Raw genomic sequence first — 27910 nt, 5'->3', positions numbered from 1 at the left:
ATTGCGGACAGCACAGGGATGACCAGAGACTGCGGACAGTACAGATGGCTGCTGACCTTTGGGGAGGTGGGGAGCGGGTACCTGAATTTGACAGGTACCCGCTCTTACTTCCGCAGTTGTTCTTTGATCTTACCTGTTCCTCGATCCAGCCGCGCGCTGTCTTCCCGGCTTCTGTAATGGTGCTCGGCATGACAGCCGGGTGCCCAGTGCGCATGAGCGAGAAGCACTTGCGCTTTGTGATTGGTCCGGCGGCTTCTGGGATCTGTCATGTGTCCCAGGTACTGCCTTACCATTCACAAAAAGCACCGCTTCTTGCGCATGCGCACTTGGCACCCGGCTGTCATGCCCAGCGCCCACACTACAGAAGCCGGGAAGACAGCGCGCCGCTGGATAGAGGAACAGGTAAGGTCCCGCTGCAGAGCTGAGCGGCCGGCCCGGTATTCTGACACGGCGCGGTGGAAATACCGGACCGGCCGCTCCATATTCGCTCCATAAGACACACTGACACACTGACATGGAGGGCCGTATTAAACTGACCCTCGGGCCATAAATGGCCCGCGGGCCGGACTTTGGACATGCCTGCGCTATAACTTTCACGTAAACCAATTCATTTACACGTATTGAGATTTTTGTTTTTAGCAAAGACGTATAGCAGAATACATTTTGGCCTAAATTTATGATGAAATATGATTTTTTGCATTTTTTTACTGGACATGTTTAATAACAAAAAGTCAGAAATATTGTTTTTTTCTGAAAATTGTTGGTCTTTTTTTTTATAGCACAAAAAATGCACAGGCGATCAAATACCCTGAAAGAAAGTTCTATTTGTGGGAAAAAAGGACGTAAAGTTCATTTGGGTGCAGCATTGCATGACCGCGCAATTGTCAGTAAAAACAACACATCGCCATAACGCAAAAAATGGCCTGGTCAGGAGGGGTGTAAATCCTCTGAAGGGAAAGTGGTTTAAGTACCATGTAAAAAATCATAATAAAAAGGCATCACTCCATCTAAAACACATGAAACATTTTGGGGTTAATCATCTGATAACCAGAATACATGGTATGAATCTTCTTTACAATAAAACACATCATACATTGTGATTAGCAATTAAATATCTAAGGGTATACAATGTATGACATAAACAAGCCACATAAGGGTTACTGGATATCTGCTATGAGTTTTTTGTAGCTCTCTGTATCCTGATCTTATTCTAAAACTGTGTTTTCACTCTTAGCTAACTTTCTCACTTTCCTGGACACTTGTGATTTTGAGTACAACAACATCTGTGGAATGATACAAGGTACAGGAGATAATGCAGACTGGGAGCATGTCCTTCAAAACCCTACTGGACCCAGTACTGATCACACTAACTTAGGGAACTGCAACGGTAAGCAGTATCTTATCACATAACTTCATTTATTGCTGTTTCACTTTATGGTTGACATGTTATCCATCTAAAATTCCTCTCAAGCACAATATACTAATATTGGACAAATCTCATATGACACAGTAAATAACAAAAGGGCAAAGTGCAACTTCTGCACTGCGCACACAAGCTGTGCAATATAATTCACAATATGCTGTAAGTTGAAAGGACAGCTCTGTAAATACAGTTACACTTGTACCCACTTGCTCAAATTGTATTGGGATGCCTGCCTTTACACGCACATGAATTTTAATGGAATCCCAGTCTTAGTCTGTAGGGTTCAATACTGAGTTGGCCCACCCTTGGCAGCTATAACAGCTTCAACTCTTCTGGGAAGGCTGTCCACAAGCTTTAGGAGTGTGTCTATGGGAATCTTTGACCATTTTTCCAGAAGCGTACTTGTGAGGTTAGGCACTGATGTTGGACAAGAAGACCTGGCTAGCAGTCTCCACTCAGATTCATCCAAAGGTGTTCTATTGGGTCGAGGTCAGGACTCTGTGCAGGCCAGTCAAGTTCCTCCACCCTACACTCACTCAACTATGTCTTTATGGACCTTGCTTTGTGCACTGGTGCGCAGTCATGTTGGAACAGGAAGGGGCCATCCACAAACTGTTCCCACAAACTTGAGAGCATGAAATTGTCCAAAATGTCATGGTAGGCTGATGCCTTAAGAGTTCCCTTCTCTTGAACTAAGGGGTCAAGGCCAACCCCTTAAAAACAACCCCACACCATAATCCCCCACCACCAAATTTACACTTAGCACAATGCAGTCAGGCAAGTACCGTGCTCCTGGCAACTGCCAAACCCAGACACGTTGGATTTCCAGACAGAGAAGCGTGATTTGTCACTCCAGAGAACATGTTTCCACTGCTCTAGAGTCCAGTGCGATACACCACTGCAGCTGACGCTTTGCATTGCACTTGGTGATATAAAGCTTGGATGCAGCTGCTCAGCCATGGAAACCCATTCCATGAAGCTCTCTACGCACTGTTGTGCTAATCTAAAGGCCAGACAAAGTTTGGAAGTCTTTCGCTATTGACTCTGCAGACAGTTGCCGACTTCAGCACACTGTGCGCTTGAGCATGCTCTGACACCACTCTGTCAGTTTACGTGGCCTAGCACTTTGTGGCTGAGTTGCTGTTTTCAGTTGCTTCCACTTTGTTATAATACCACTAACAGCTGACCGTAGAATATTTAGTAGCAAGAAAATTTCACGGGTGGACTTATTGCACAGGTTGCAACCTATCACGGTACCACACTTGAATTCACTGAGCTCCTGAGAGCGAACCATTCCTTCACAAATGTTTGTAGAAGCAGTCTGCATGCCTAGGTGCTTGATGTTATACACCTGTGGCCATGGAGGTGATTGGAGCACCTGAATCCAATGATTTGGAGGGGTGTTCCAATACTTTTGGCAATACAGTGTGTATGTATATATATATATATATATATATATATATATATATATATATATACATACACAGTTAGGTCCATATATATTTGGACACAGGCACAATTTTCATACTTTTGGCTCTGTATGCCACCAGAATAAATTAAAATTAAACAATCCAAATGAGTTTGAAGTGCAGACTTTCAGCTTAATTCAAGGAGTTGAACATAAATATCAAGTACAAATTTTAGGAACTGCAACCATTTTTATTCACAGTCCCTCCATTTTCAGTGGCTCAAATTTAATTGAACAAATGGATATAATCATAAATAAAATGTTCATTTTGAATATTTTGTTGAGAATCCTTTACTGGCAATGACTGCCTGAAGTCTGGAACCCATGGACATTACCAAAGACTGGGTTTCCTCCTTTCTGATGCTTTGCAAGGCTCTAACTGCAGCTGTCTTCAGTTGTTCTTTGTTTGTGGGTTTTTCTGTCTTTAGTTTTGCCTTCAGCAAGTGAAATGCATGCTCAATTGGGTTGAGATCAGGTGACTGAGTTGCTTTTGCAGTGTGTTTTGGATCATTGTTCATCTGTACCATGAAGTGCCGTCCAATCAACTTTGCTGCATTCAGCTGAATCTGGGCTGACAGTATATCTCTAAACACTGCAGAATTCATCTGCTGCTTCTGTCTTCTGTCACATCATTAATAAACACTAATGACAAAGTGCCACTGGAAGCCATGCATGCCCATGCCATCACACTGCCTCCACCATGTTTTACAGATGACGTTGTTTTTCTTCAGATCATGAACTGTTCCAAGCCTTCTCCACAATTTTTTCTTCCTGTCATTCTGGTACAGATCAATCTTAGTTTCATCTGTCCAAACAATGCTTTTCCAGAACTGGTCTGGCTTTTTTTAGATGTTTTTTGGCAAAGTACAATATGATTTTTCTATTCTTCAGGCTTATGAATGGTTTACACCTTGTGGTGAACCCTTTGTATTTGCTCTTGTGAAGTCTTCTCTTGATTGTAGACTTTGACAATGATACGCCCACCTCCTGGAGAGTGTCCTTAACTTGTCTGGATGTTGTGAATGGGTTTTTCTTTACCATAGAGAGGATCCTGAGATCATCACCCACTGTTGTCTTCCGTGGACGTCCATGCCTTTTTATGTTGCTGAGCTCACCAGTGCATTCTTCTTTCCTCAGAATGTACCATACTGTTGATTTGACCAATCCTAATGTTGCTGCTATCTCTCTGATGGATTTGTTTCATTTTTGAAGCCTTACAATGGCTTGTTTCACTTGCATGGACAGCTCCTTTGAACGCATGATGTAGGTTCACAGCAATAGATTCCAAATGCAAATCCCACACTTAGAATCAACTCCAGACCTTTTACGAGCTTAATTGAAGAAGAAATAATGAAGGAGTAGCCCACACCTGGCCATGAAACAGCTTTTGATTCAATTGTCCAATTACTTTTGGTCCTTTGAAAAAGAGTGGATAGCTACTCTTAAGAGCTGTAATTTCTAAACCCTTCCTCCAATTTGGATGTACATACCTTCAAATTTAACCGGAGAATTTGCACTTTCAGCCCATATCCATTATATACAGTCAGGTCCATAAATATTGGGACATCGACACAATTCTAACATTTTTGGCTCTACACAACACCACAATGGATTTGAAATGAAATGAGCAAGATGTCCTTTAACTGCAGACTGTCAGCTTTAATTTGAGGGTATTTACATCCAAATCAGGTGAACGGTGTTGGAATTACAACAGTTTGCATATGTGCCTCCCACTTGTTACGGGACCAAACGTAATGGGACAATTGGCTTCTCAGCTGTTCCATGGCCAGGTGTGTGTTATTCCCTCATTATCCCAATTACAATGAGCAGATGAAAGGTCCAGAGTTCATTTCAAGTGTGCTATTTGCATTTGGAATCTGTTGCTGTCAACTCTCAAGATGAGATCCAAAGAGCTGTCACTATCAGTGAAGCAAGCCATCATTAGGCTGAAAAAACAAAACAAACCCATCAGAGAGATAGCAAAAACATTAGGCGTGGCCAAAACAACTGTTTGGAACATTCTTAAAAAGAAGGAACGCACCAATGAGCTCAGCAACACCAAAAGACCCGGAAGACCACGGAAAACAACTGTGGTGGATGACCGAAGAATTCTTTCCCTGGTGAAGAAAACACCCTTCACAACAGTTGGCCAGATCAAGAACACTCTCCAGGAGGTAGGTGTATGTGTGTCAAAGTCAACAATCAAGAGAAGACTTCACCAGAGTGAATACAGAGGGTTAACCCAAGATGTAAACCATTGGTGAGCCTCAAAAACAGGAAGGCCAGATTAGAGTTTGCCAAACGACATAAAAAAAAGCCTTCACAGTTCTGGAACAACATCCTATGGACAGATGAGACCAAGATCAACTTGTACCAGAGTGATGGGAAGAGAAAAGTATGGAGAAGGAAAGGAACTGCTCATGATCCTAAGCATACCACCTCATCAGTGAAGCATGGTGGTGGTAGTGTCATGGCGTGGGCATGTATGGCTGCCAATGGAACTGGCTCTCTTGTATTTATTGATGATGTGACTGCTGACAAAAGCAACAGGATGAATTCTGAAGTGTTTCGGGCAATATTATCTGCTCATATTCAGCCAAATGCTTCAGAACTCATTGGACGCCACTTCACAGTGCAGATGGACAATGACCCAAAGCATACTGCAAAAGCAACCAAAGAGTTTTTTAAGGGAAAGCAGTGGAATGTTATGCAATGGTCAAGTCAATCACCTGACCTGAATCCGATTGAGCATGCATTTCACTTGCTGAAGACAAAACTGAAGGGAAAATGCCCCAAGAACAAGCAGGAACTGAAGACAGTTGCAGTAGGGGCCTGGCAGAGCATCTCCAGGGATGAAACCCAGCGTCTGGTGATGTCTATGCGTTCCAGACTTCAGGCTGTAATTGACTGCAAAGGATTTGCAACCAAGTATTAAAAAGTGAAAGTTGGATTTATGATTATTAGGCTACGTTCACACTAGCATTGTGTGCAGGCGGCAGAGAGGCGTTTGGAAAGCGTTTTTTCCGCTTCCCAAACACCTGTGACAATTCTGCACATTGTAGCACATGGTGCTGCTCTAACGTGAGCGTTAGCGTCGCGTCGTGGCAAAACGGACACCTCTGGTGGAGTCATGAGGCGTTGAAACCTCCTATTCTAGTCTATGGTGCCGCTCCGCAAATGCCCAGCCGGTGTTTGGGGTGTGGTTTTGAAGCGGTTAAGGGGCGTTTGCAGTTAAACTTCATTATAGGCGTTTGCGGAGCGTTTTCACCGCTCGGAAAATGCCTAGCAACCGCCGCTAAACCGCGCATGCGGGCTTTGCAGAGCGTTAAAAAACACTTCGCAAACGCCGGACCAACGCTTGCCAAACGCTATAGGGGAGTTTGACAAGCGTTGGTAAAACAGTCAAGTGTGAACGAGCCCTTATTCTGTCTCATTACTTTTGGTCCCTTAACAAGTGGGAGGCACATATGCAAATTGTTGTAATCCCTACACCGTTCACCTGATTTGGATGTAAATACCCTCAAATTAAAGCTGACAGTCTGCAGTTAAAGCTTGTTTCATTTCAAATCCATTGTGGTGGTATATAGAGCCAAAATTGTTAGAATTGTGTCGATGTCCCAATATTTATGAACCTGACTGTAACTATAGCTTGAATATGATTTGATAAATACCTGAAAAAAACTAAAATTGTGCCTGTGTCCAAACATATATGGACCTAACTGAATATATATATATATATATATATACATACAGTGGGGATCGAAAGTTTGGGCACCCCAGCTAAACATTTGTATTAATGTGCATAAAGAAGCCAAGGAAAGATGGAAAAATCTCCAAAAGGCATCAAATTGCAGATTAGACATTCTTATAATATGTCAACAAAAGTTAGATTTTATTTCCATCATTTACACTTTCAAAATAACAGAAAACAAAAAAATGGCGTCTGCAAAAGTTTCGGCACCCTGCAGAGTTAATATCTTGTACTGCCCCCTTTGCAAAGCTGAGACCTGCCAGTGTCATGGATTGTTCTCAATCATCGTCTGGGAAGACCAGGTGATGTCAATCTCAAAGGTTTTAAATGCCCAGACTCATCTGACCTTGCTCCAACAATCAGCACCATGGGTTCTTCTAAGCAGTTGTCTAGAAAACTGAAACTGAAAATAGTTGACGCTCACAAAGCTGGAGAAGGCTATAAGAAGATAGCAAAGCGTTTTCAGATGTTAATATCCTCTGTTCGGAATGTAATTAAGAAATGGCAGTCATCAGGAACAGTGGAAGTTAAAGCAAGATCTGGAAGACCAAGAAAAATATCAGACAGAACAGCTCGCAGGATTGTGAGAAAAACAATTCAAAACCCATCTTTCCTTGGCTTCTTTATGCACATTAATATAAATTTTTAGCTGGGGTGCCCAAACTTTCGATCCCCACTGTATATATTAAACACTCAGGAAAGACACATTGGGGTTGATTTACTAAGACTGGAGAGTGCAAAATCTGGTGCAGATCAGTGTCACTTCAGCTTGTTCAATTAAGCTTTGAGAAAAAATCCTGGAAGCTGATTGGTTTCTATGCAGAGCTGTACCAGATTTTACACTCTCCAAATTTAGTAGATCAACCCCACTGAATATCATATGGCTACATTTAGGATGATATTTTATGTGCTGAATGATATTATGCATTGACTGATAATAGTCATATTAACATGAAAATCAGGGGTGGAAGACAAAGTGTATGTATAGCCAAAATGTTTCTTCAGCTTTTGATAGGGAGGGGTTAAACCTTCTATCAGTTTATTATCTATGTTCCTCTTAGACTTTTGTTGTCAGAACTGGTTTCCCTGTTGGACCATTCACCCTCATTTCTTCTTGTGACAACTATACATTTCTTATCACTCTCTTTCTAGATATGTGCATGCTGGATAATTTCATTTTGGATTAATTCCTTAGGTTGATAATTTTGTTTATTCGTTTTTGTTGTATGGGTCCAGTTCAGTTTTGAGATTTGTTTATTTTCTTCAGGATTCATGTAGTATATTTGTTATTTGTATATTCAGGATTCATTTCGTATATATTTGAAATAACTTTGGACAGATCCAAAAAAACAGCATAGGGGCACTCCGAAATCCATACCAGGCCCTTCAGTCTGATACAAATTTTGAGGGCAACCTCATGCCAAATTTTTTTTTGTAAGTGGCGTGGGGTCCCCCCAAAATGTATCCCAGACCCTTATTCAAGCATGCAGCCCAGCAGAAAAGGAAAAGGGGGGCACGAACGCCCCCCTCCTTAACCATACCAGACCACATGCCCTGGGCGGTGGTTGTGGGGGTCTGCAGGCAGGGGGGCTTATTGGAATCTGGGAACCTCCTTTAACCTCTTCATGCCAGCGCCTCCCTGCCCTTTAAGGGGTTTCAGATGCCGGGTGGCGGGGCGGGATTTTAATGTCATGTGACCGCGGAGATTCGTTGTCATGACAGTCACATGATCAGAAAGGTCCTGATCTCCCCCTTTCCGTGAGACACCGACAGCACATATGTGTTTTCAAATCGTACAAAAATATGCGCCGCTCGGCATTAAGGCCCATCCGCTGATAGGCCGCATATTTGCATATGGTCGGCATCAAGGGGTTAACAAGGGGTCCTCAGATCCCAGCCCCCCCCCCCCATGTGAATGACTATGGGGTACAAAAATGTAAAAAGTAAATAAAAAGCACAAACACCGTGTTTGACAAGTCCTTTATTAAAAAAAACCCTAAAAAATAAATACCTTTCCCTTAATGCATCTAGATCATGTTAACCATTTCCCTCCCGGCCTATGGCCAGATGGCAGCCGGCAAAATCCTTCAGCGTTCCGGGTGGACGCCCTATGGCGTCCTCCTGGGCATGCGCAGTTTGCGCCCCTTAAGAGCCGCGATCTGTGTACCTCGGACACGGCCGATGACAGATCTGAGTACCGGCCCTGTTGCCGGTACCATGTGACCTGCTGTGACCAATCACAGCAGGTCACATGACAGTTGTATACAATGGATGGCTTCATTCATGCCATCCATTGTATACTAGTGTGCCTAGCTGTGAATGGTCACAGCGATCATATGCACAAGCTGGGCCAATCACAGCCCAGCTGTGTCATGTGATTAGCCATGGCCAAATCACAGCTAAGCAAAAAAAAAAAAAGCCCTGAATGAATCAATGTCATTCAGGTAAACGCTTGCTTATAGCAAAGTAATTATTTGCTATAAGCAAATTGTGTAAAAAAAAAAAAAATACTGATCACTACCCCAAAGTAGTACAATGTTACTATGGTAACATTGTACTACTTTGGTCATAGTGAAATATGAAAAAAAATCTTAAAAGAAAGAAAAAAAAATGTAATAAAAAATTAAAAATAATAAAAAAGTAAAAAAAAAATATTTTTTTTTTCTCATACTGCCAAAAGTCAGTGTCCCTGATCACCACCATGCCAGTTATATGATGACGCTGTACTGCACTGGTGACAGTATGTAAAAAAAGAAAGTGAAAATCATTTTTTTCATTTTCCGAAAAATTCTGAAAAAAAAATACAACTTCAAAAAACTCACCATGCCTCTTATGAAGTACATCGGACAATCTACTTTGCAAAAAGGGGTCATTTGGAGTATATCTGTACTGTTCTGACATTCTTGGACCTCAAGATTAGATTGGCTGTCAGTACTTCAGGACTGATCAATATTCAGATCTATACCATAGTTTGTGAACTCTATAACTTTCCTAAAAACTAAAAAATACATCCTAATTCGGGTTATTTTCACCAAAGACATGTAGCAGAATACATCTCGGCCTAAATTTATTAAGAACAATTATTTATTTGCAAACTTTTATAACAGAAACAAAGAAAAACGTGTTTTTTTTTCAAAATTTTCATTTGTTTTTGTTAATTTTGCAAAAAATAAAAACCCCAGTGGTGATTAAATATGACCAAAAAAAAGCTCTAGTTGTGTGAAGAAAATGATAAAATTTTAGTTTGGGTACAATGTTGTATGCCCGCGCAATTGTCATTCAAATTGTGACAGCGCTGAAACCTGAAAAATGGCCTGGGCAGGAAGGGCGTAAAAGTGCCCGGTATGGAAATGGTTAAACGCTGGTTCACATGGAAAAAAAACACCACTCGCTGAATACGATGTGCCCCTTATAGGGACACATGCCTAATGACAGGTAAATGTGGGGGCAAGGTCACCAGTGATGTCATCAGGTGACGTCGCACCTATGTCTACCTGTCATTGGGCTAGTGTCTCTCCATGGGACACATAACTCGCCAAATGACAGGTAGACATGGGACGGGGTCACCAGGACAAATAAAGACAAACAAACTTTAACTACCAGGAATTCAGGCAGCAATAAACAGAAATAATTGCTTCACATGGGTTCCAATGCTTTCCTACTATATCCAAAATAAAAAAGTTTGTCTATACAAACACTTTAATACATGTGACTCATACCCCGCTACTTCTCTTCAATGTCCATTGTATCCTGAATAAACTTCACTGGTTGTCTAAAATAATATATTAAAGTTTTTTTTTTTTCTTTTAATGTTATTTGATTCCTCAGACAGTGGTTATTTCATGCACCTCAGCACCAGTATACTAAATACAGGAGATAAAGGACTATTGGAAAGCCGACTTTTTTACCCAAAGAGAGGATTTCAGTGCTTGGAATTTTTCTACTTCCACAATGGTCATGAAAGTGATCGTCTGAACATCTGGATCAGAGAATACACAGATGCCTTTCCAAATGGCACACTAAAATTTGTCACCACAGTTGATGGTGAGACATTACTTCTTACCTAAAACACACATTTTGTTGTTTGTTATTTAAAATTAGCTTTATAATCACTTTAATTTCTCTGCAGATAGGTACTTTGACATAGTCATATTGTAAAAGCATGATGTACAGTATATTCACCCATGCCACCAAACCCAGGGACTATAGCAGTTATCAGAATTCCCCAAGCAGTACTGTAGATTGAGTTTTCCAAAAAAATAATCAGTTGGAGTTGTCTGCATAGACACCATAGAAATATAGTAAAGATTGTCCATGCTTATAGGAGATTGATTGGTTTGGTGGATAATTGTATTTTGTAGCACCCATACAGTATTCATTTTTGTAACTGTAAATAAAGAAATGTAAAATATGACTTTCAAGGCTGAGACAAGTCTGTAGATGGTCAAGCAAACGGAATGATAACTTTTCCAATTCAAACCAGTCACATCCATGATAAATAACATTCTATGCCAATGAACTTCTCCTAGACTGTAAGCTCCAAGGAGCAGGGCCCTCCTTTCCCTCTTGTATTGAACTGTATTGTTGCTGTATTGTCTCCCGTTATATTGTAAAGCGCAGAGCAAACTGTTGGCGCTATATAAATCCTGTATAATAATAATAATAACTGGTAGTTATAAATATGTACCCCTATTTAACATACTAAGAACACAGAGTCGAGCCTGGACCATCTTCTTTATGGCAAATAGTATAAACACTAATTATTTCTTTAGAGTAAAAAGTAGAATTAATTCACTCAACTTTGCTTCCACCACGTCTAACACCATTTATGATTTTCTGTTCTGTGCTTTATAAACAACATACTGTAAATAATAAAATAGAAATTATTTTCTTTTCCAGCTCAGCCCGCAAACTATTGGCAGTTGTATCATGTGTCTCTATCCTCAAGCACAAAGTTCCGTGTCGTCTTTGAAGGAGTAAAAGGAAGTGGAAACTCCAATGGAGGTTTTTCGATCGATGATATTAATTTATCCGAAGCTAAATGCCCACATTTTATTTGGCACATTCAAAACTTTCAGGACCAGATCAATAATACAACTCTTAGACTTTACAGTCCTCCCTATTATTCCAAAGATGGATATGCTATCCAGGTACAGCTTAGAGCCACTGCCTCTCCTGATAAGTTCCATGACCTGGCAATATATTTTCATCTAATTTCTGGAGAGAATGACAACAAATTGCAGTGGCCATGTTCCCTAAGACAGGCATCCATGGTACTGATGGATCAAAATCCAGATATTAGGAAGCGTATGAACAATCTAAGAAGCATTACCACAGATCCCTACCAACTAACAAGTAAGTAACAGTAAGTAAAAAAAAAAGTTTGTGTTTACAAATCATATGTTTGCAATGTATATTTTCATTATTAATTCATGTTTTTCTAAATTATTTAAACTGCATTTATTGTGATGAGTTTGTAAACATATCAAAACCCCTATGCTTAGGAAAACTAAATATAAAGATATATTGGCTGTAATGAAATCAGAACAAAGGTTATAGCTTTATTTATTTATTTTTAGATGATGGAAAAATTTTTTGGGATAAACCTGAGAATGTAGGAGACAGTGCTTCCTTCCCTAATGGAACACAGTTTTTCCGTGGACCTGGATATGGAACATCAGCATATATCACACATGACAGGGTTCATAGCAGAGATTTTCTAAAAGGGGGTGATGCATTCCTTCTTATAACAGTAGAAGGTAAGTGACATCATGTAACATTAAGTGTGTATTTATTAAAAAAAAAATAGAAAATAACAAGGGTAATGGGAAGAGGGTTTGATAAGCATATGTGTATTTGTTCTCCTCCAACAACAAAATGGCGTGGTTGTCATGCTCATTTCCAGTCTTCTTGACATCAGGAGTGAGGACATAGGAGACTCATTTGATGTATATTCAACATCCAACATAATGGATGGCTCCAGCCATGATGTACAGAAAAATGTTATACACATTGACCTGTCACAGAGCCACCTTGACTTAAAAGGCCATAACTGAGATCCTATGGGTACATAACATCTGGTGACTTAAACGTCATTCAAAAATAAACCACATTCCAATCTTCGCCCCTGTATTTTTTTTAATCATTTACTGTTAAACAGTGTGCAGAAAAAATTATTTAAAAAATTGATCTGGAGGTGTGGGTAGTCACATGTCTATATAACCACATCATCTGCTGTACCTGTATAACCCTTATGGTACAGAACAAGTTTTATATTTTAGTTATGGGCTCTTACTCAACAATAACTAGGTCATTACTTAAAGCGCAGTTCCACCCTATAAAAAAAAAATTAAAGTCAGCAGCTATAAAAACTTTAAAAATACAGTTACTGGTCCCTTGGTCCTTACCGCTGCTGGTTTCACCGACCATCTTCTCTCTCTGGCTCCGGCATCTTCATTGTGGACACCCAGCTATGACAGCTTGCGGCTTCACAGCCGGGAGTACACTGCGAATGTATGAGAAGCGCTGCGCTTTGTGAATGGCCTCATAGTCTTCTGGGAACTGTCACGTGTCCCAGAAGACTACGGGGAGGGAGAGGGGGAGGACAACTTCCGCTTCCGATCGCCTAGGTGACTGCAGTGGAAGTGGGAGTAGGTACTTCAAATTCAGGTACCCGCTCCCCCCCCACTCCCCAAAGCTGCCAATCCTTAATGTGGAGCAGGGGACAAAGGCTTAAAGAGGAACTTTCCCTTTTGGGTGGAGCTCTGCTTTAAGATAACAAATACATATATAGTTGTTAATTTCAGGACAAACAATACTTTCTTTTGGCAATAGCAGTATTTTTTTTCCTTAAAACAAAAAGATGTAAGATGGTCTAATTTGGCCGATGTTGGTTTCAAGGCAAAAAAAGGTGCTAAAAAAATCTGTATTTTTTAATGCATCACCACAAAAAAAGAATAAATAAGACAAAGCAAAAATAAACATTTAAATATGAATGGTTAAAAAAATAAATAATTCTGCAGAAAAAATGGAGGGAGAAGTTAATTAGGGCCAATTATGGTTAATTAAGGGTTAATTAGCTTAAATAGGTACTGTCACGTACCTGTTGGAGATCGAACTGGAGAGGAGGCTTCTCTTGCACCTCTTGTCCAACACCCCTGGTAGTGATGACAGGGAGTGTGGGGACACAGAGTAGCATGAGGGTCGGTGTAGTAGGTAGAGCCAGCTAGGGTTTGCAGGAAGCAGGTGACCATAGATCATCAGACAGGAACCTGGAACTGGAACATGGTGACACTTGCTTGGAAGACAGGAATGGAGCCAGGACACAACCCAAAAGGTCATCAACAGCCAGGCAGCAAGGTACAGGAACATCAGGCAGAGATGGAGTAAGGATACGAGCCAGGATTGGTACACAGCTGGGCAGTGAAGTAGAGGAACGCAAGAGAGGAGCAGAGTCAAAATACAAGCTGAGGTCACAGTAAGCAGGCAGAAATCCAAGGACAGGTCAAGGGCAAGCTGAATTGTGCACAGGTAAGTAAGTATAGCAAGGCAAGGCTCAGGTAAAGCAGGAACTAGCAGAAGACCACTCAGCAATCCATCCATGTCAGAGTGCAGCTTAAATAGGCTGTTTGGCACCAGTGCACATATATGTGCATGTGCATTTGTTTTCTACACACGCTAATATGTTTGGAAATAACTTTGATCTGCACATAAAAGAACAAAAGAACAATAAAAAATATACAACAATAAAGTTAGTACATGCTATTTATAACCAAAGCCTAAAAACTGTTTGCCAGTTTTGCTTATAAAGAAACCTTTGCCAGCACTACCTCTATGGATCCCAAAACCCTGCTGACTAAGGCTGGCCATACACTATACAGTTTTCTGTCCAATTTCCTTTAGATTTACCTTCAACTATGTAGTGCAAGAGCCTGCCTAATTGGATACAATTGAAAGTGTTGTTAGGTTTGACCTCATATTATATGGTTTTGGGTAAATCTAAACCAAAAATCTCAAGAAAATTGTATAATGTATGGCCAGCCTTAGGCTGGCCATACACTATACAATTTTCTTACAAATTTCTGTTCAATGTCTGCCCAATTTCCTTTAGATTTACATTCAACTTATGTAGTGCAAGGTCCTGCCTAATTGGATACAATTGAAAGTGTTATTTAGGTTTGACCTCATATTATTTTTGGTAAATCTTAAGCAAAATTCTCAAGAAAATTGTATAATGTATGGCCAGTCTAAGTAACAGCTGGATGTATAAAAAAAACAGCAAACAATGTAGGCTTTGTTTATATTTGTACAGGAGTGCTGACAGTGGCTTCTGTTTAACCAATAGCCGCCCGGCCAATAGCCGTTTGGCGGCTGGCAAAATGCTGTAGATTTCTGGGTGAGGCCATATGGCGTACTCCCCGGCATGCGCAGTTTTCACGCTTGCAGAGCCGCGCAGCAGCGTGATCTGTCACGATCTGAGTACTGGCCCCCGTTGCCGGTACCATGTGACCTGCTGTGACCAATCACAGCAGGTCACATGACAGTTGTATACAATGGATGGCTTCATTCATGCCATCCATTGTATACTAGTGTCTAGCTGTGAATGGTTACAGCGATCACATGCACATGTAATGTGATTAGCGGTGGCCAAATCACAGCTAAGCACACAAAAAAAAATCCTGAATGAATCGATGTCATTCAGGTAAATGCTTGCTTATAGCAAAGTAATTATTTGCTATAAGCAAATTGTGTAAAAAAAAAAAAATACTGATCACTTCCCCAAAGTAGTACAATGTTACTATGGTAACATTGTACTACTTTGGTCATAGTGAAATATGAAAAAAAATCTTTAAAAAAAAAAGATAAAAATTTAATAAAAAATTAAAAATAATAAAAAAAATAAATGTATATTTTTTTTTCATACTGTCACCAGTCAGTGTCCCTGATCACCGCCATGCCAGTTATATGATGACGCTGTACTAAGTGAAAATATTTTTTTTAATTTTTTCCGAAAAATTATGATAAAAAAAATACAACTTCAAAAAACTCGTCATGACTCTTATGAAGTATGTCGGACTGTCTACTTTGCAAAAAGGTGTCATTTGGGGGATATCTGTACTGTTCTGACATTCTTGGACCTCAAGAATTTAGATTGGCTGTCAGTACTTCAGGATTGATCAATATTCAGATCTATACCATAGTTTGTGAACTCTATAACTTTCCTACAAACTAAAAAATACATCCTAATTTGTTTTATTTTCACCAAAGACATGTAGCAGAATACATCTTGGCCTAAATTTATGAAGAACAATTATTTATTTGCAAACTTTTATAACAGAAGCAAAGAAAAACGTGTTTTTTTAAAAACATTTTTGGTCTCTTTTTGTTAATTTGGCAAAAAATAAAAACCCCAGCGGTGATTAAATACCACCAAAAGAAAGCTTTACTTGTGTGAAGAAAATGATAAAATTTTAGTTTGGGTACAATGTTGTATAACCGCGCAATTGTCATTCAAAGTGTGAGAGTGCTGAACCCTGAAAAATGGCCTGGGAGGGAAGGGGGTAAAAGTGCCCGGTATGGAAATGGTTAAACGAAGCTGGCAAACATGATTATTTGCAAGTGATTGTAAACTTCAGGTCCCCAGTAGTACTATCTACAGTCATAGGACTACCTTAACTAATGATTAGTTAGTGATCAGCGCTGAGCAAACCCTTTGGCGCTATATAAATACTGTATAATAATAATAATAATTAGGGAGAAATGTGGGATTATGAATAAACAAACACAAATACTTGCCAACCTTCTGCAGCATCGGTGCAATGCTGTAGCTGTCCCCCACCAGTTCTAAGCCCAAGGACTGAATGATCACATGGCCGATGATCTCTCAGTTCTCAGTCGCCAGTGAGCAGGGAGTAGTGACTGTCAGTCTACGCTCTCTGCTCTGTCCCTTTAGCGTTCACTGGAGCGCTGGGCTTCGCAGGGGGTGGGAGCCGCTGGCTCAGTCTCTCAGTGGTGCAATGAGAGGCTGGGCCAGCTGCTTGTAAGGCATCTGAGTGGATCCCAACAATATTGTCGGATCCCTCCATAGTTTAGAGCAAATCTGTGATATCAGTCAACAGCAGCCTTTAGCCTGCTGTCAGCGGATTCTGAGTCACAGGAGAGCACAAGAAAGTATAGTCCTGTGACCAACATGAGAAGTATGGCCAAAAAAGGTTTGGTCATACTTCTCTTTTAAGTCATACATAAATATACTTCTGCTTTATGATCTGCATTATGTATAAATGAAGGAGCACCCGTGCTGGATTTAGATGTAGATTGTGCTGTAGGTGAATTATGGGACGCAAAGCACCCAATACAATGAAAACCGGGTCAGAAGACCTCTTTATGTTTGCACACAGTAAAAATCATCTATCACATTTATATTTTTTTTTCCATAGAACCCTTTAACAAGATGGATCCACAGTCAAAATTCCACAATAATAAAACATTTGAAAGTCAGAATCCCTCTCAGGTTTTTATGGCATTATTGCCTCTAGGGAGATATCTCTTCTCCCTCCCTATCCTGGTGACTAGAGATGAGCGAAGTATTCAAAAATTCGATTCGACTGATTCGGCGAATTCGTAGAAAAATTTTGATTCGAGTCGAATATATTCGCTGTGAATTTAACTTAAAAAAGGGTGTTTCTAGGCTTCAGAGAGACTTAATATTAGTGCTGAACACTGTACCTTTAATTTAAATGCCCTTGGAGTCTGCTGGGGAAGAGAAATAATACTGTCAGGCAGTATGACATGCAGATGAGTGCCGTCGATCTTAGAATCACCGCACACTTCACTCATTTGGGCAGTCACGGGGCCAAAACCAGAGTGTGGAGCCACAGTGTGGCGGTGGAGGCAGCAGCAATGGGAGGCCATACAGCACCCTATGACAAAAATGGAAACCACCAGCAGTGTGAGGAGACCTGAAAGTGGCACATGGCAGAGTGTGGCGATAGAGACAGCAGCAATGGGAGGCCGTACAGGGACCCATGACACACTCTGGACCTGGCAGCAGCATGAGGAGGCGGTACAGGGGCCCATGGCAGATTACGGGCCTGGCAGCAGCATGAGGAGTCGGTACGGGGGCCCATGGCAGATTACAGGCCTGGCAGCAGCAATGGGAGGCCGTACAGGGACCCATGACACAATCTGGATGTGGCAGCAGCATGGGGAGGCGGTACAGGGGCCCATGACAGATTACGGGCCTGGCAGCAGCATTTGGAGTCGGTACGGGGGCCCATGACACACTCTGGACCTGGCAGCAGCATGAGGAGGCGGTACAGGGGCGCATGACAGATTACGAGCCTGGCAGCAGCAACTTGGACAGGAGGACGTTCAGTTTCTGCACCGTCTGGTGCGTGCTCGCAAACTGTTGTCTCTTGGAAACGGATTCCAAGAAAGACTGCTGACGGAATCCGTGAAGAGGAGTAGCAGGAGAAGGAGCATCTGAACGAGCGGAATATGCCAACAAGCGACAACAGGGGCCCATGGCAGATTAGGGGCCTGGCAGCAGCTATGGGAGGCCCGTAATCTGCCAGCACCCTATGACAAAAAATGGAACCCACCAGCAGTGTGAGGAGACCTGAAAGTGGCACATGGCAGAGTGTGGCGATGGAGACAGCAGCAATGGGAGGCCGTACAGGGACCCATGACACACTCTGGACCTGGCAGCAGCATGAGGAGGCGGTATATAGGGGCCTATGGCAGATTAGGGGCCTGGCAGCAGCTATGGGAGGCCCGTAATCTGCCAGCACCCTATGTCAAAAAATTCTACACACCAGCAGTGTGTGAGACCTGAAAGTGGCACATGGCAGAGTGTGGCGATGGAGACAGCAGCAATGGGAGGCCGTACAGGGACCCATGAGAGACTCTGGACTTGGCAGCAGCATGAGGAGGCGGTATAGGGGCCCATGGCAGATTAGGGGCCTGGCAGCAGCTATGGGAGGCCCGTAATCTGCCAGCACCCTATGACAAAAAATGGAACACACCAGCAGTGTGAGGAGACCTGAAAGTGGCACATGTTTGGGGCATGATTCATGGCGGATTTAGTCAGTTGTGTCAGGAACTGGTGGTTTGAAATCCAGACTAATCCACGCCTGATTCATTTTCACAAACGTCAGTCTCTCCACACTTTGGGTGGACAGTCGTGTCCTCCGCGGAGTTGCAATACCTCCTGCCGCACTAAACACGCGCTCCGATGCCACGCTACTGGCCGGGCATGACAGCCTTTCAAGGGCAAATTCAGCTAGTTGGGGCCAAAGGTCAAGTTTCGTTGCCCAGTAGTCAAGGGGATTGTCTACCTCGGTTGGCAGGGTGCTGTCCAAGTAGGCCTAAGCCTGTTGTTTGAGGTCCTGCTCCAGGTCCACCTGATGCTGCTGCTGCTGCTGCTGCTGCTGTGGCTGGTTAGTAGTTTCCTCACTGCGCTGGTGAAGAAAGCTACTCATCATCGACTGCAGACTGAGGCAGCCGCTGCTGGTGGAGCTGCCACTGCTCCTACCACCCCACCCCTCCCCTGCTGCCATGGCAGCGGAACGCGAGCGCACAGGGCCCACAGTGTCTGAGGATGGACGTTGGCGCAGACAGGCAGAGACCAGCTGACTACATAGGTGGTTTTTATAGTACGTTATTTTGGCCTCCCTCTCAGCAGGTGTGAAAAAGGCCACCATTTTTGAACGGTAGCGAGGGTCCAACAAGGTGGACAGCCAAAAGTCATCCCTCTGTCTGATGGTTATTATTCGGCTGTCGCTACGCAAGCAAGCGAGCATGCTATGGGCCATTTGTGCCAAGGAATGCGAGGGACTCCCTGCCTCCATCTCCACAGCATACTGCCACGGTGCGTCTGGGTCCTCTGTCTCCTCCTCCTCCTCCTCCTCTACCAGATGCTCCTGCTCCTCCACTCCTGTCCGCTGAGTGGAAAAACCACCCATTTCACTCAATAATTCCTGAGCACCAATGTCCTCCTCTACCTCCTCCTCTTCTTCCTGTCCTGCCCCCACAGGGGTCATGTGGCGTTGAGATCTGTGCGCCACGTCTACCGCACCCTGACCAGCCATTGTTAACAGCATTTGTTCCAGGACGTGCAACAGAGGAATGACGTCGTTCATCCCATAGTCCTGCCGACTCACGAATAGCGTGGCCTCCTCAAAGGGCCTGAGCAAGCGCAGGTGTCACGCATGAGCTGCCAATGGCTGACATCTAAGTTACACAGGGAATACCTTTATCCGCTTTTAACATCAGGAAATCTGTGATGGCCTTTTGCTGTTCGTAAAGGCGGTCTAACATATGTAGGGTTGAATTCCACCTTGTTGCAACGTCACAGCATGAGGAGTCGGTATAGGGGCCCATGGCAGATTAGGGGCCTGGCAGCAGCTATGGGAGGCCCGTAATCTGCCAGCACCCTATGTCAAAAAATTCTACACACCAGCAGTGTGTGAGGAGACCTGAAAGTGGCACATGGCAGAGTGTGGCGATGGAGACAGCAGCAATGGGAGGCCGTACAGGGACCCATGACAGACTCTGGACCTGGCAGCAGCATGAGGAGGAGGTATATAGGGGCCTATGGCAGATTAGGGGCCTGGCAGCAGCTATGGGAGGCCCTTAATCTGCCAGCACCCTATGTCAAAAAATTCTACACACCAGCAGTGTGAGGAGACCTGAAAGTGGCACATGGCAGAGTGTGGCGATGGAGACAGCAGCAATGGGAGGCCGTACAGGGACCCATGAGAGACTCTGGACCTGGCAGCAGCATGAGGAGGCGGTATATAGGGGCCTATGGCAGATTAGGGGCCTGGCAGCAGCTATGGGAGGCCCGTAATCTGCCAGCACCCTATGTCAAAAAATTCTACACACCAGCAGTGTGTGAGGAGACCTGAAAGTGGCACATGGCAGAGTGTGGCGATGGAGACAGCAGCAATGGGAGGCCGTACAGGGACCCATGACAGACTCTGGACCTGGCAGCAGCATGAGGAGGCGGTATATAGGGGCCTATGGCAGATTAGGGGCCTGGCAGCAGCTATGGGAGGCCCATAATCTGCCAGCACCCTATGTCAAAAAATTCTACACACCAGCAGTGTGTGAGGAGACCTGAAAGTGGCACATGGCAGAGTGTGGCGATGGAGACAGCAGCAATGGGAGGCCGTACAGGGACCCATGACAGACTCTGGACCTGGCAGCAGCATGAGGAGGCGGTATATAGGGGCCCATGGCAGATTAGGGGCCTGGCAGCAGCAATGGGAGGCCCGTAATCTGCCAGCACCCTATGTCAAAAAATTCTACACACCAGCAGTGTGAGGAGACCTGAAAGTGGCACATGGCAGAGTGTGGCGATGGAGACAGCAGCAATGGGAGGCCGTACAGGGACCCATGACAGACTCTGGACCTGGCAGCAGCATGAGGAGGCGGTATATAGGGGCCTATGGCAGATTAGGGGCCTGGCAGCAGCTATGGGAGGCCCATAATCTGCCAGCACCCTATGTCAAAAAATTCAACACACCAGCAGTGTGAGGAGACCTGAAAGTGGCACATGGCATGAGAGACTCTGGACCTGGCAGCAGCATGAGGAAGCGGTATATAGGGGCCTATGGCAGATTAGGGGCCTGGCAGCAGCAATGGGAGGCCCATAATCTGCCAGCACCCTATGTCAAAAAATTCTACACACCAGCAGTGTGTGAGGAGACCTGAAAGTGGCACATGGCAGAGTGTGGCGATGGAGACAGCAGCAATGGGAGGCCGTACAGGGACCCATGACAGACTCTGGACCTGGCAGCAGCATGAGGAGGCGGTATATAGGGGCCTATGGCAGATTAGGGGCCTGGCAGCAGCTATGGGAGGCCCATAATCTGCCAGCACCCTATGTCAAAAAATTCTACACACCAGCAGTGTGTGAGGAGACCTGAAAGTGGCACATGGCAGAGTGTGGCGATGGAGACAGCAGCAATGGGAGGCCGTACAGGGACCCATGACAGACTCTGGACCTGGCAGCAGCATGAGGAGGCGGTATATAGGGGCCCATGGCAGATTAGGGGCCTGGCAGCAGCAATGGGAGGCCCGTAATCTGCCAGCACCCTATGTCAAAAAATTCTACACACCAGCAGTGTGAGGAGACCTGAAAGTGGCACATGGCAGAGTGTGGCGATGGAGACAGCAGCAATGGGAGGCCGTACAGGGACCCATGACAGACTCTGGACCTGGCAGCAGCATGAGGAGGCGGTATATAGGGGCCTATGGCAGATTAGGGGCCTGGCAGCAGCTATGGGAGGCCCATAATCTGCCAGCACCCTATGTCAAAAAATTCAACACACCAGCAGTGTGAGGAGACCTGAAAGTGGCACATGGCATGAGAGACTCTGGACCTGGCAGCAGCATGAGGAAGCGGTATATAGGGGCCTATGGCAGATTAGGGGCCTGGCAGCAGCTATAGGAGGCCCATAATCTGCCAGCACCCTATGTCAAAAAATTCTACACACCAGCAGTGTGTGAGGAGACCTGAAAGTGGCACATGGCAGAGTGTGGCGATGGAGACAGCAGCAATGGGAGGCCGTACAGGGACCCATGAGAGACTCTGGACCTGGCAGCAGCATGAGGAAGCGGTATATAGGGGCCTATGGCAGATTAGGGGCCTGGCAGCAGCTATAGGAGGCCCATAATCTGCCAGCACCCTATGTCAAAAAATTCTACACACCAGCAGTGTGTGAGGAGACCTGAAAGTGGCACATGGCAGAGTGTGGCGATGGAGACAGCAGCAATGGGAGGCCGTACAGGGACCCATGACAGACTCTGGACCTGGCAGCAGCATGAGGAGGCGGTATATAGGGGCCTATGGCAGATTAGGGGCCTGGCAGCAGCTATGGGAGGCCCGTAATCTGCCAGCACCCTATGTCAAAAAATTCTACACACCAGCAGTGTGTGAGGAGACCTGAAAGTGGCACATGGCAGAGTGTGGCGATGGAGACAGCAGCAATGGGAGGCCGTACAGGGACCCATGACAGACTCTGGACCTGGCAGCAGCATGAGGAGGTGGTATATAGGGGCCTGTGGCAGATTAGGGGCCTGGCAGCAGCTATGGGAGGCCCATAATCTGCCAGCACCCTATGTCAAAAAATTCTACACAGCAGCAGTGTGTGAGGAGACCTGAAAGTGGCACATGGCAGAGTGTGGCGATGGAGACAGCAGCAATGGGAGGCCGTACAGGGACCCATGACAGACTCTGGACCTGGCAGCAGCATGAGGAGGCGGTATATAGGGGCCCATGGCAGATTAGGGGCCTGGCAGCAGCAATGGGAGGCCCGTAATCTGCCAGCACCCTATGTCAAAAAATTCTACACACCAGCAGTGTGAGGAGACCTGAAAGTGGCACATGGCAGAGTGTGGCGATGGAGACAGCAGCAATGGGAGGCCGTACAGGGACCCATGACAGACTCTGGACCTGGCAGCAGCATGAGGAGGCGGTATATAGGGGCCTATGGCAGATTAGGGGCCTGGCAGCAGCTATGGGAGGCCCATAATCTGCCAGCACCCTATGTCAAAAAATTCAACACACCAGCAGTGTGAGGAGACCTGAAAGTGGCACATGGCATGAGAGACTCTGGACCTGGCAGCAGCATGAGGAAGCGGTATATAGGGGCCTATGGCAGATTAGGGGCCTGGCAGCAGCTATAGGAGGCCCATAATCTGCCAGCACCCTATGTCAAAAAATTCTACACACCAGCAGTGTGTGAGGAGACCTGAAAGTGGCACATGGCAGAGTGTGGCGATGGAGACAGCAGCAATGGGAGGCCGTACAGGGACCCATGAGAGACTCTGGACCTGGCAGCAGCATGAGGAAGCGGTATATAGGGGCCTATGGCAGATTAGGGGCCTGGCAGCAGCTATAGGAGGCCCATAATCTGCCAGCACCCTATGTCAAAAAATTCTACACACCAGCAGTGTGTGAGGAGACCTGAAAGTGGCACATGGCAGAGTGTGGCGATGGAGACAGCAGCAATGGGAGGCCGTACAGGGACCCATGAGAGACTCTGGACCTGGCAGCAGCATGAGGAAGCGGTATATAGGGGCCTATGGCAGATTAGGGGCCTGGCAGCAGCTATGGGAGGCCCATAATCTGCCAGCACCCTATGTCAAAAAATTCTACACACCAGCAGTGTGTGAGGAGACCTGAAAGTGGCACATGGCAGAGTGTGGCGATGGAGACAGCAGCAATGGGAGGCCGTACAGGGACCCATGAGAGACTCTGGACCTGGCAGCAGCATGAGGAGGCGGTATATAGGGGCCTATGGCAGATTAGGGGCCTGGCAGCAGCTATGGGAGGCCCGTAATCTGCCAGCACCCTATGTCAAAAAATTCTACACACCAGCAGTGTGTGAGGAGACCTCAAAGTGGCACATGTTTGAGGCATGATTCATGGCGGATTTAGTCAGTTGTGTCAGGAACTGGTGGTTTGAAATCCAGACTAATCCACGCCTGATTCATTTTCACAAACGTGAGTCTCTCCACACTTTGGGTGGACAGTCGTGTCCTCCGCAGAGTTACAATACCTCCTGCCGCACTAAACACGCGCTCCGATGCCACGCTACTGGCCGGGCATGACAGCCTTTCAAGGGCAAATTCAGCTAGTTGGGGCCAAAGGTCAAGTTTCGTTGCCCAGTAGTCAAGGGGATTGTCTACCTCGGTTGGCAGGGTGCTGTCCAAGTAGGCCCAAGCCTGTTGTTTGAGGTCCTGCTCCAGGTCCACCTGATGCTGCTGCTGCTGCTGCGGCTGGTTAGTAGTTTCCTCACTGCGCTGGTGAAGAAAGCTACTCATCATCGACTGCAGACTGAGGCAGCTGCTGCTGGTGGAGCTGCCACTGCTCCTACCACCCCACCCCTCCCCTGCTGCCATGGCAGCGGAACGCGAGCGCACAGGGCCCACAGTGTCTGAGGATGGACGTTGGCGCACAAAGGCAGAGACCAACTGACTACATAGGTGGTTTTTATAGTACGTTATTTTGGCCTCCCTCTCAGCAGGTGTGAAAAAGGCCACCATTTTGGAACGGTAGCGAGGGTCCAACAAGGTGGACAGCCAAAAGTCATCCCTCTGTCTGATGGTTATTATTCGGCTGTCGCTACGCAAGCAACCGAGCATGCTATGGGCCATTTGTGCCAAGGAATGCGAGGGACTCCCTGCCTCCATCTCCACAGCATACTGCCACGGTGCGTCTGGGTCCTCTGTCTCCTCCTCCTCCTCCTCTACCAGATGCTCCTGCTCCTCCACTCCTGTCCGCTGAGTGGAAAAACCACCCATTTCACTCAATAATTCCTGAGCACAAATGTCCTCCTCTACCTCCTCCTCTTCTTCCTGTCCTGCCCCCACAGGGGTCATGTGGCGTTGAGATCTGTGCGCCACGTCTACCGCACCCTGACCAGCCATTGTTAACAGCATTTGTTCAAGGACGTGCAACAGAGGAATGACGTCGTTCATCCCATAGTCCTGCCGACTCACGAATAGCGTGGCCTCCTCAAAGGGCCTGAGCAAGCGGCAGGTGTCACGCATGAGCTGCCAATGGCTGACATCGAAGTTACACAGGGGAGTACCTTTATCCGCTTGTAACATCAGGAAATCGGTGATGGCCTTTCGCTGTTCGTATAGGCGGTCTAACATGTGTAGGGTTGAATTCCACCTTGTTGCAACGTCGCAGATCAGGCGATGCTGTGGAATTCCGTTCTGCCGCTGCAGCTCAAGGAGGGTGTGCTTTGCGGTGTAGGAATGGCTGAAATGCATGCAAAGTTTACGTGACATTTTAAGGATGTCTTGCAGTGGGATGGTGGATTTTAAGAACCGCTTGACAACCAGATTGAACACGTGAGCCATGCATGGCGCATGGCACAACCTTCCTTGACGCAGAGCAGACACCATGTTCTTTCCGTTGTCGGTCAACATGGTTCCGATTTTCAGTTTGCGCGGAGACAGCCATCTGTCGATTTCTCTGTTCATTACACTCAGAAGTTCCTCCCCTGTGTGACTACGTTCGCCAAGGCATACCAGGTGCAGAACAGCGTGACACCGTTGCGCCCTGCACATGTGATATGCCGGTCGGGTAATGGGACTTGGCACGGGGGTGGCGGCTGAGGACACGGCGGAAGAAGAGGTGGTAGAGGCGGACATCTTTGCCGGACCAAGGACGTGCAAACGTGGAGGCAAAAGCGGCGTGACCTGTCCAAGTTGCTGGTGCGGCTGTGACGGCACCACGTTCACCCAGTGGGCCGTAAATGACATGTACTGTCCCTGACCATAGTTACAGCTCCACACGTCGGCGCTGCCGTGCACTTTGGCAGAGACCGACATGCTCAAAGACTGGCCCACCATGTCTTCTACATGTGAATGCAGGGCTGGCACTGCCTTTTTGGCGAAGAAATGACGGCTTGGCACTCTCCACCGCGGCGCAGCACAAGCCATCATTTCTCTGAAAGGTGCTGAGTCCACCACTTGGAAAGGGAGGGACTGCAGCACCAGCAACTTGGACAGGAGGACGTTCAGCTTTTGCACCGTCGGGTGCGTGCTCGCAAACTGTTGTCTCTTGGAAACGGATTCCAAGAAAGACTGCTGACGGAATCCGTGAAGAGGAGTAGCAGGAGAAGGAGCATCTGAACGAGCGGAAGATGCCAACGAGCGACAACTCCCCTCAGCAGAGGTGTTGGAGCCTTGACTGGCTGATGGAGGGCGATTGACGTCGGGTGACGGAGCAAGTAACGGAGCGGGTGATGGAGCGGGGGCTGGGGCGGGCAGAACCGCCGTATCTTTATCACGGTTTTCCCAGGCCACCAAATGGCGACGCTGCATATGCTGCCGCAACGCTGTAGTCCCAACATGGGCCCCCTGGCCACGCTTGACTTTCTGGCCACATAGTCGACATACGGCTACGTTTACTTCCTCGGGCGGCTTGACGAAAAATTGCCACACCGCCGAGTAGGAAACTTTGCCCCCGATACTCCTCACTGGCTGACTGCTGCTTCCTCCGTGCACACCGGCACCACTACTGGCCGTGGTGGTAGGCTGCAGTGGAGCTGGTGCTCTACTCCGTGGACGTTTGGCTCCACTGACACTGCTGCGACCCTGCTGCTGTCTCCTGGGCAACCCACCGACTGTTTTGCTCGCTGCCAAGCTGCCACCCTCTTCTCCTGATGATGCGGAAGAAATTGCCTGATGACGACGAGGCTGCCAAGTGCGATCAACCTCCTCATCATCAAGTAGGGTCTCCGCCTCACTACTAGCCCCCTCGGCTGCGTCTGGGTCAGGAGACAGACCTGTCTCTAGACCGGCTACCGAGCCACTCTCCTCGCCACTACTTCTTCGCCTGGCTGCTGAAAAGGCGGATGTCTCCCCCCGTTCCTGACCGCCCTCTGTTAGCTCTTCCTCACTGTACAGTGGGGCTGAGCCCACAGCATGCGATACTTCGCTTGGTGAGGGAACACCAAAGGACAGGGGCAGGTAGAGGACACGTGATTTCAGTGGGCTTGGTCCCGGGCCATGCCAACTAACGGTTGTGTCTGACGTACCCACCGACCGTTGGCTGTAGGTGTCAGAGGTGACCTGGGAAGAGGAAGACGACCGAGCCAACCAATCGACGACGGCAGGGTTGTCGGTGGAGACACGACCGCTGGATGACACCGGGAGCACTGGCCTCTGGCTGCGAATAGTGCTGCCTCGACCCCTTCCTCTGCTGCCACGTCTGCTCGCTTCTAAAACATTGCCTCCTCTGCCACTCCTCTGCATGTTGTCTGACATACTCTTTAATTAAACGATTATGTGTCCCTGAGTAACAATTCTGTGTCCCTGAGTAACAATTCTGTGTCTGTGCGAGTAACAATTCTGTGGCCCTAAGTAACAGTTCTGTGGCCCTCAGTAACAATTCTGTGTCCCTGATTAACGTTTCTGTGGCCCCAAGTAACAGTTCTGTGGCCCTCAGTAACAATTCTGTGTCTGTGCGAGTAACAATTCTGTGTCTGTGCGAGTAACAATTCTGTGGCCCTAAGTAAAGTTTCTGTGGCCCTAAGTAACAATTCTCTGGCACTCAGTAACAATTCTGTCTGTCCCTGAGTAACAATTCTCTGGCACTCAGTAACAATTCTGTCTGTCCCTGAGTAAAAATTCTGTGGCCCTAAGTAAAGTTTCTGGGGCCCTGAGTAACAATTATCTGGCACTCAGTAACAATTCTGTCTGTCCCTGAGTAACAATTCTCTGGCACTCAGTAACAATTCTG

General features: G+C 46.0%; 1 protein-coding gene across 1 annotated transcript in view; it reads left to right on the top strand.

The window, feature by feature from the left end:
- The window catches only part of LOC149461413 (meprin A subunit beta-like), a 72440-nt gene that overhangs the window by 30051 nt on the left and 14479 nt on the right, over positions 1–27910 (top strand). The window contains exons 9-12 of the mRNA XM_089678360.1: positions 1235–1387; positions 10471–10686; positions 11542–11997; positions 12222–12401. Of these exons, the coding sequence (XP_089534486.1) occupies positions 1235–1387; positions 10471–10686; positions 11542–11997; positions 12222–12401 (1005 nt within the window). The remainder of the gene's footprint in view (positions 1–1234; positions 1388–10470; positions 10687–11541; positions 11998–12221; positions 12402–27910) is intronic.

Source organism: Staurois parvus, unplaced genomic scaffold, assembly GCF_062004578.1.
Source record: "Staurois parvus isolate SC_StPar_1 unplaced genomic scaffold, SC_StPar_1.0 ptg000203l, whole genome shotgun sequence".
NCBI classification, from domain to species: Eukaryota; Metazoa; Chordata; class Amphibia; order Anura; family Ranidae; genus Staurois; species Staurois parvus.
Note: the sequence above shows the minus strand (reverse complement) of the source record. Positions and strands in the feature narration are given on the sequence as shown.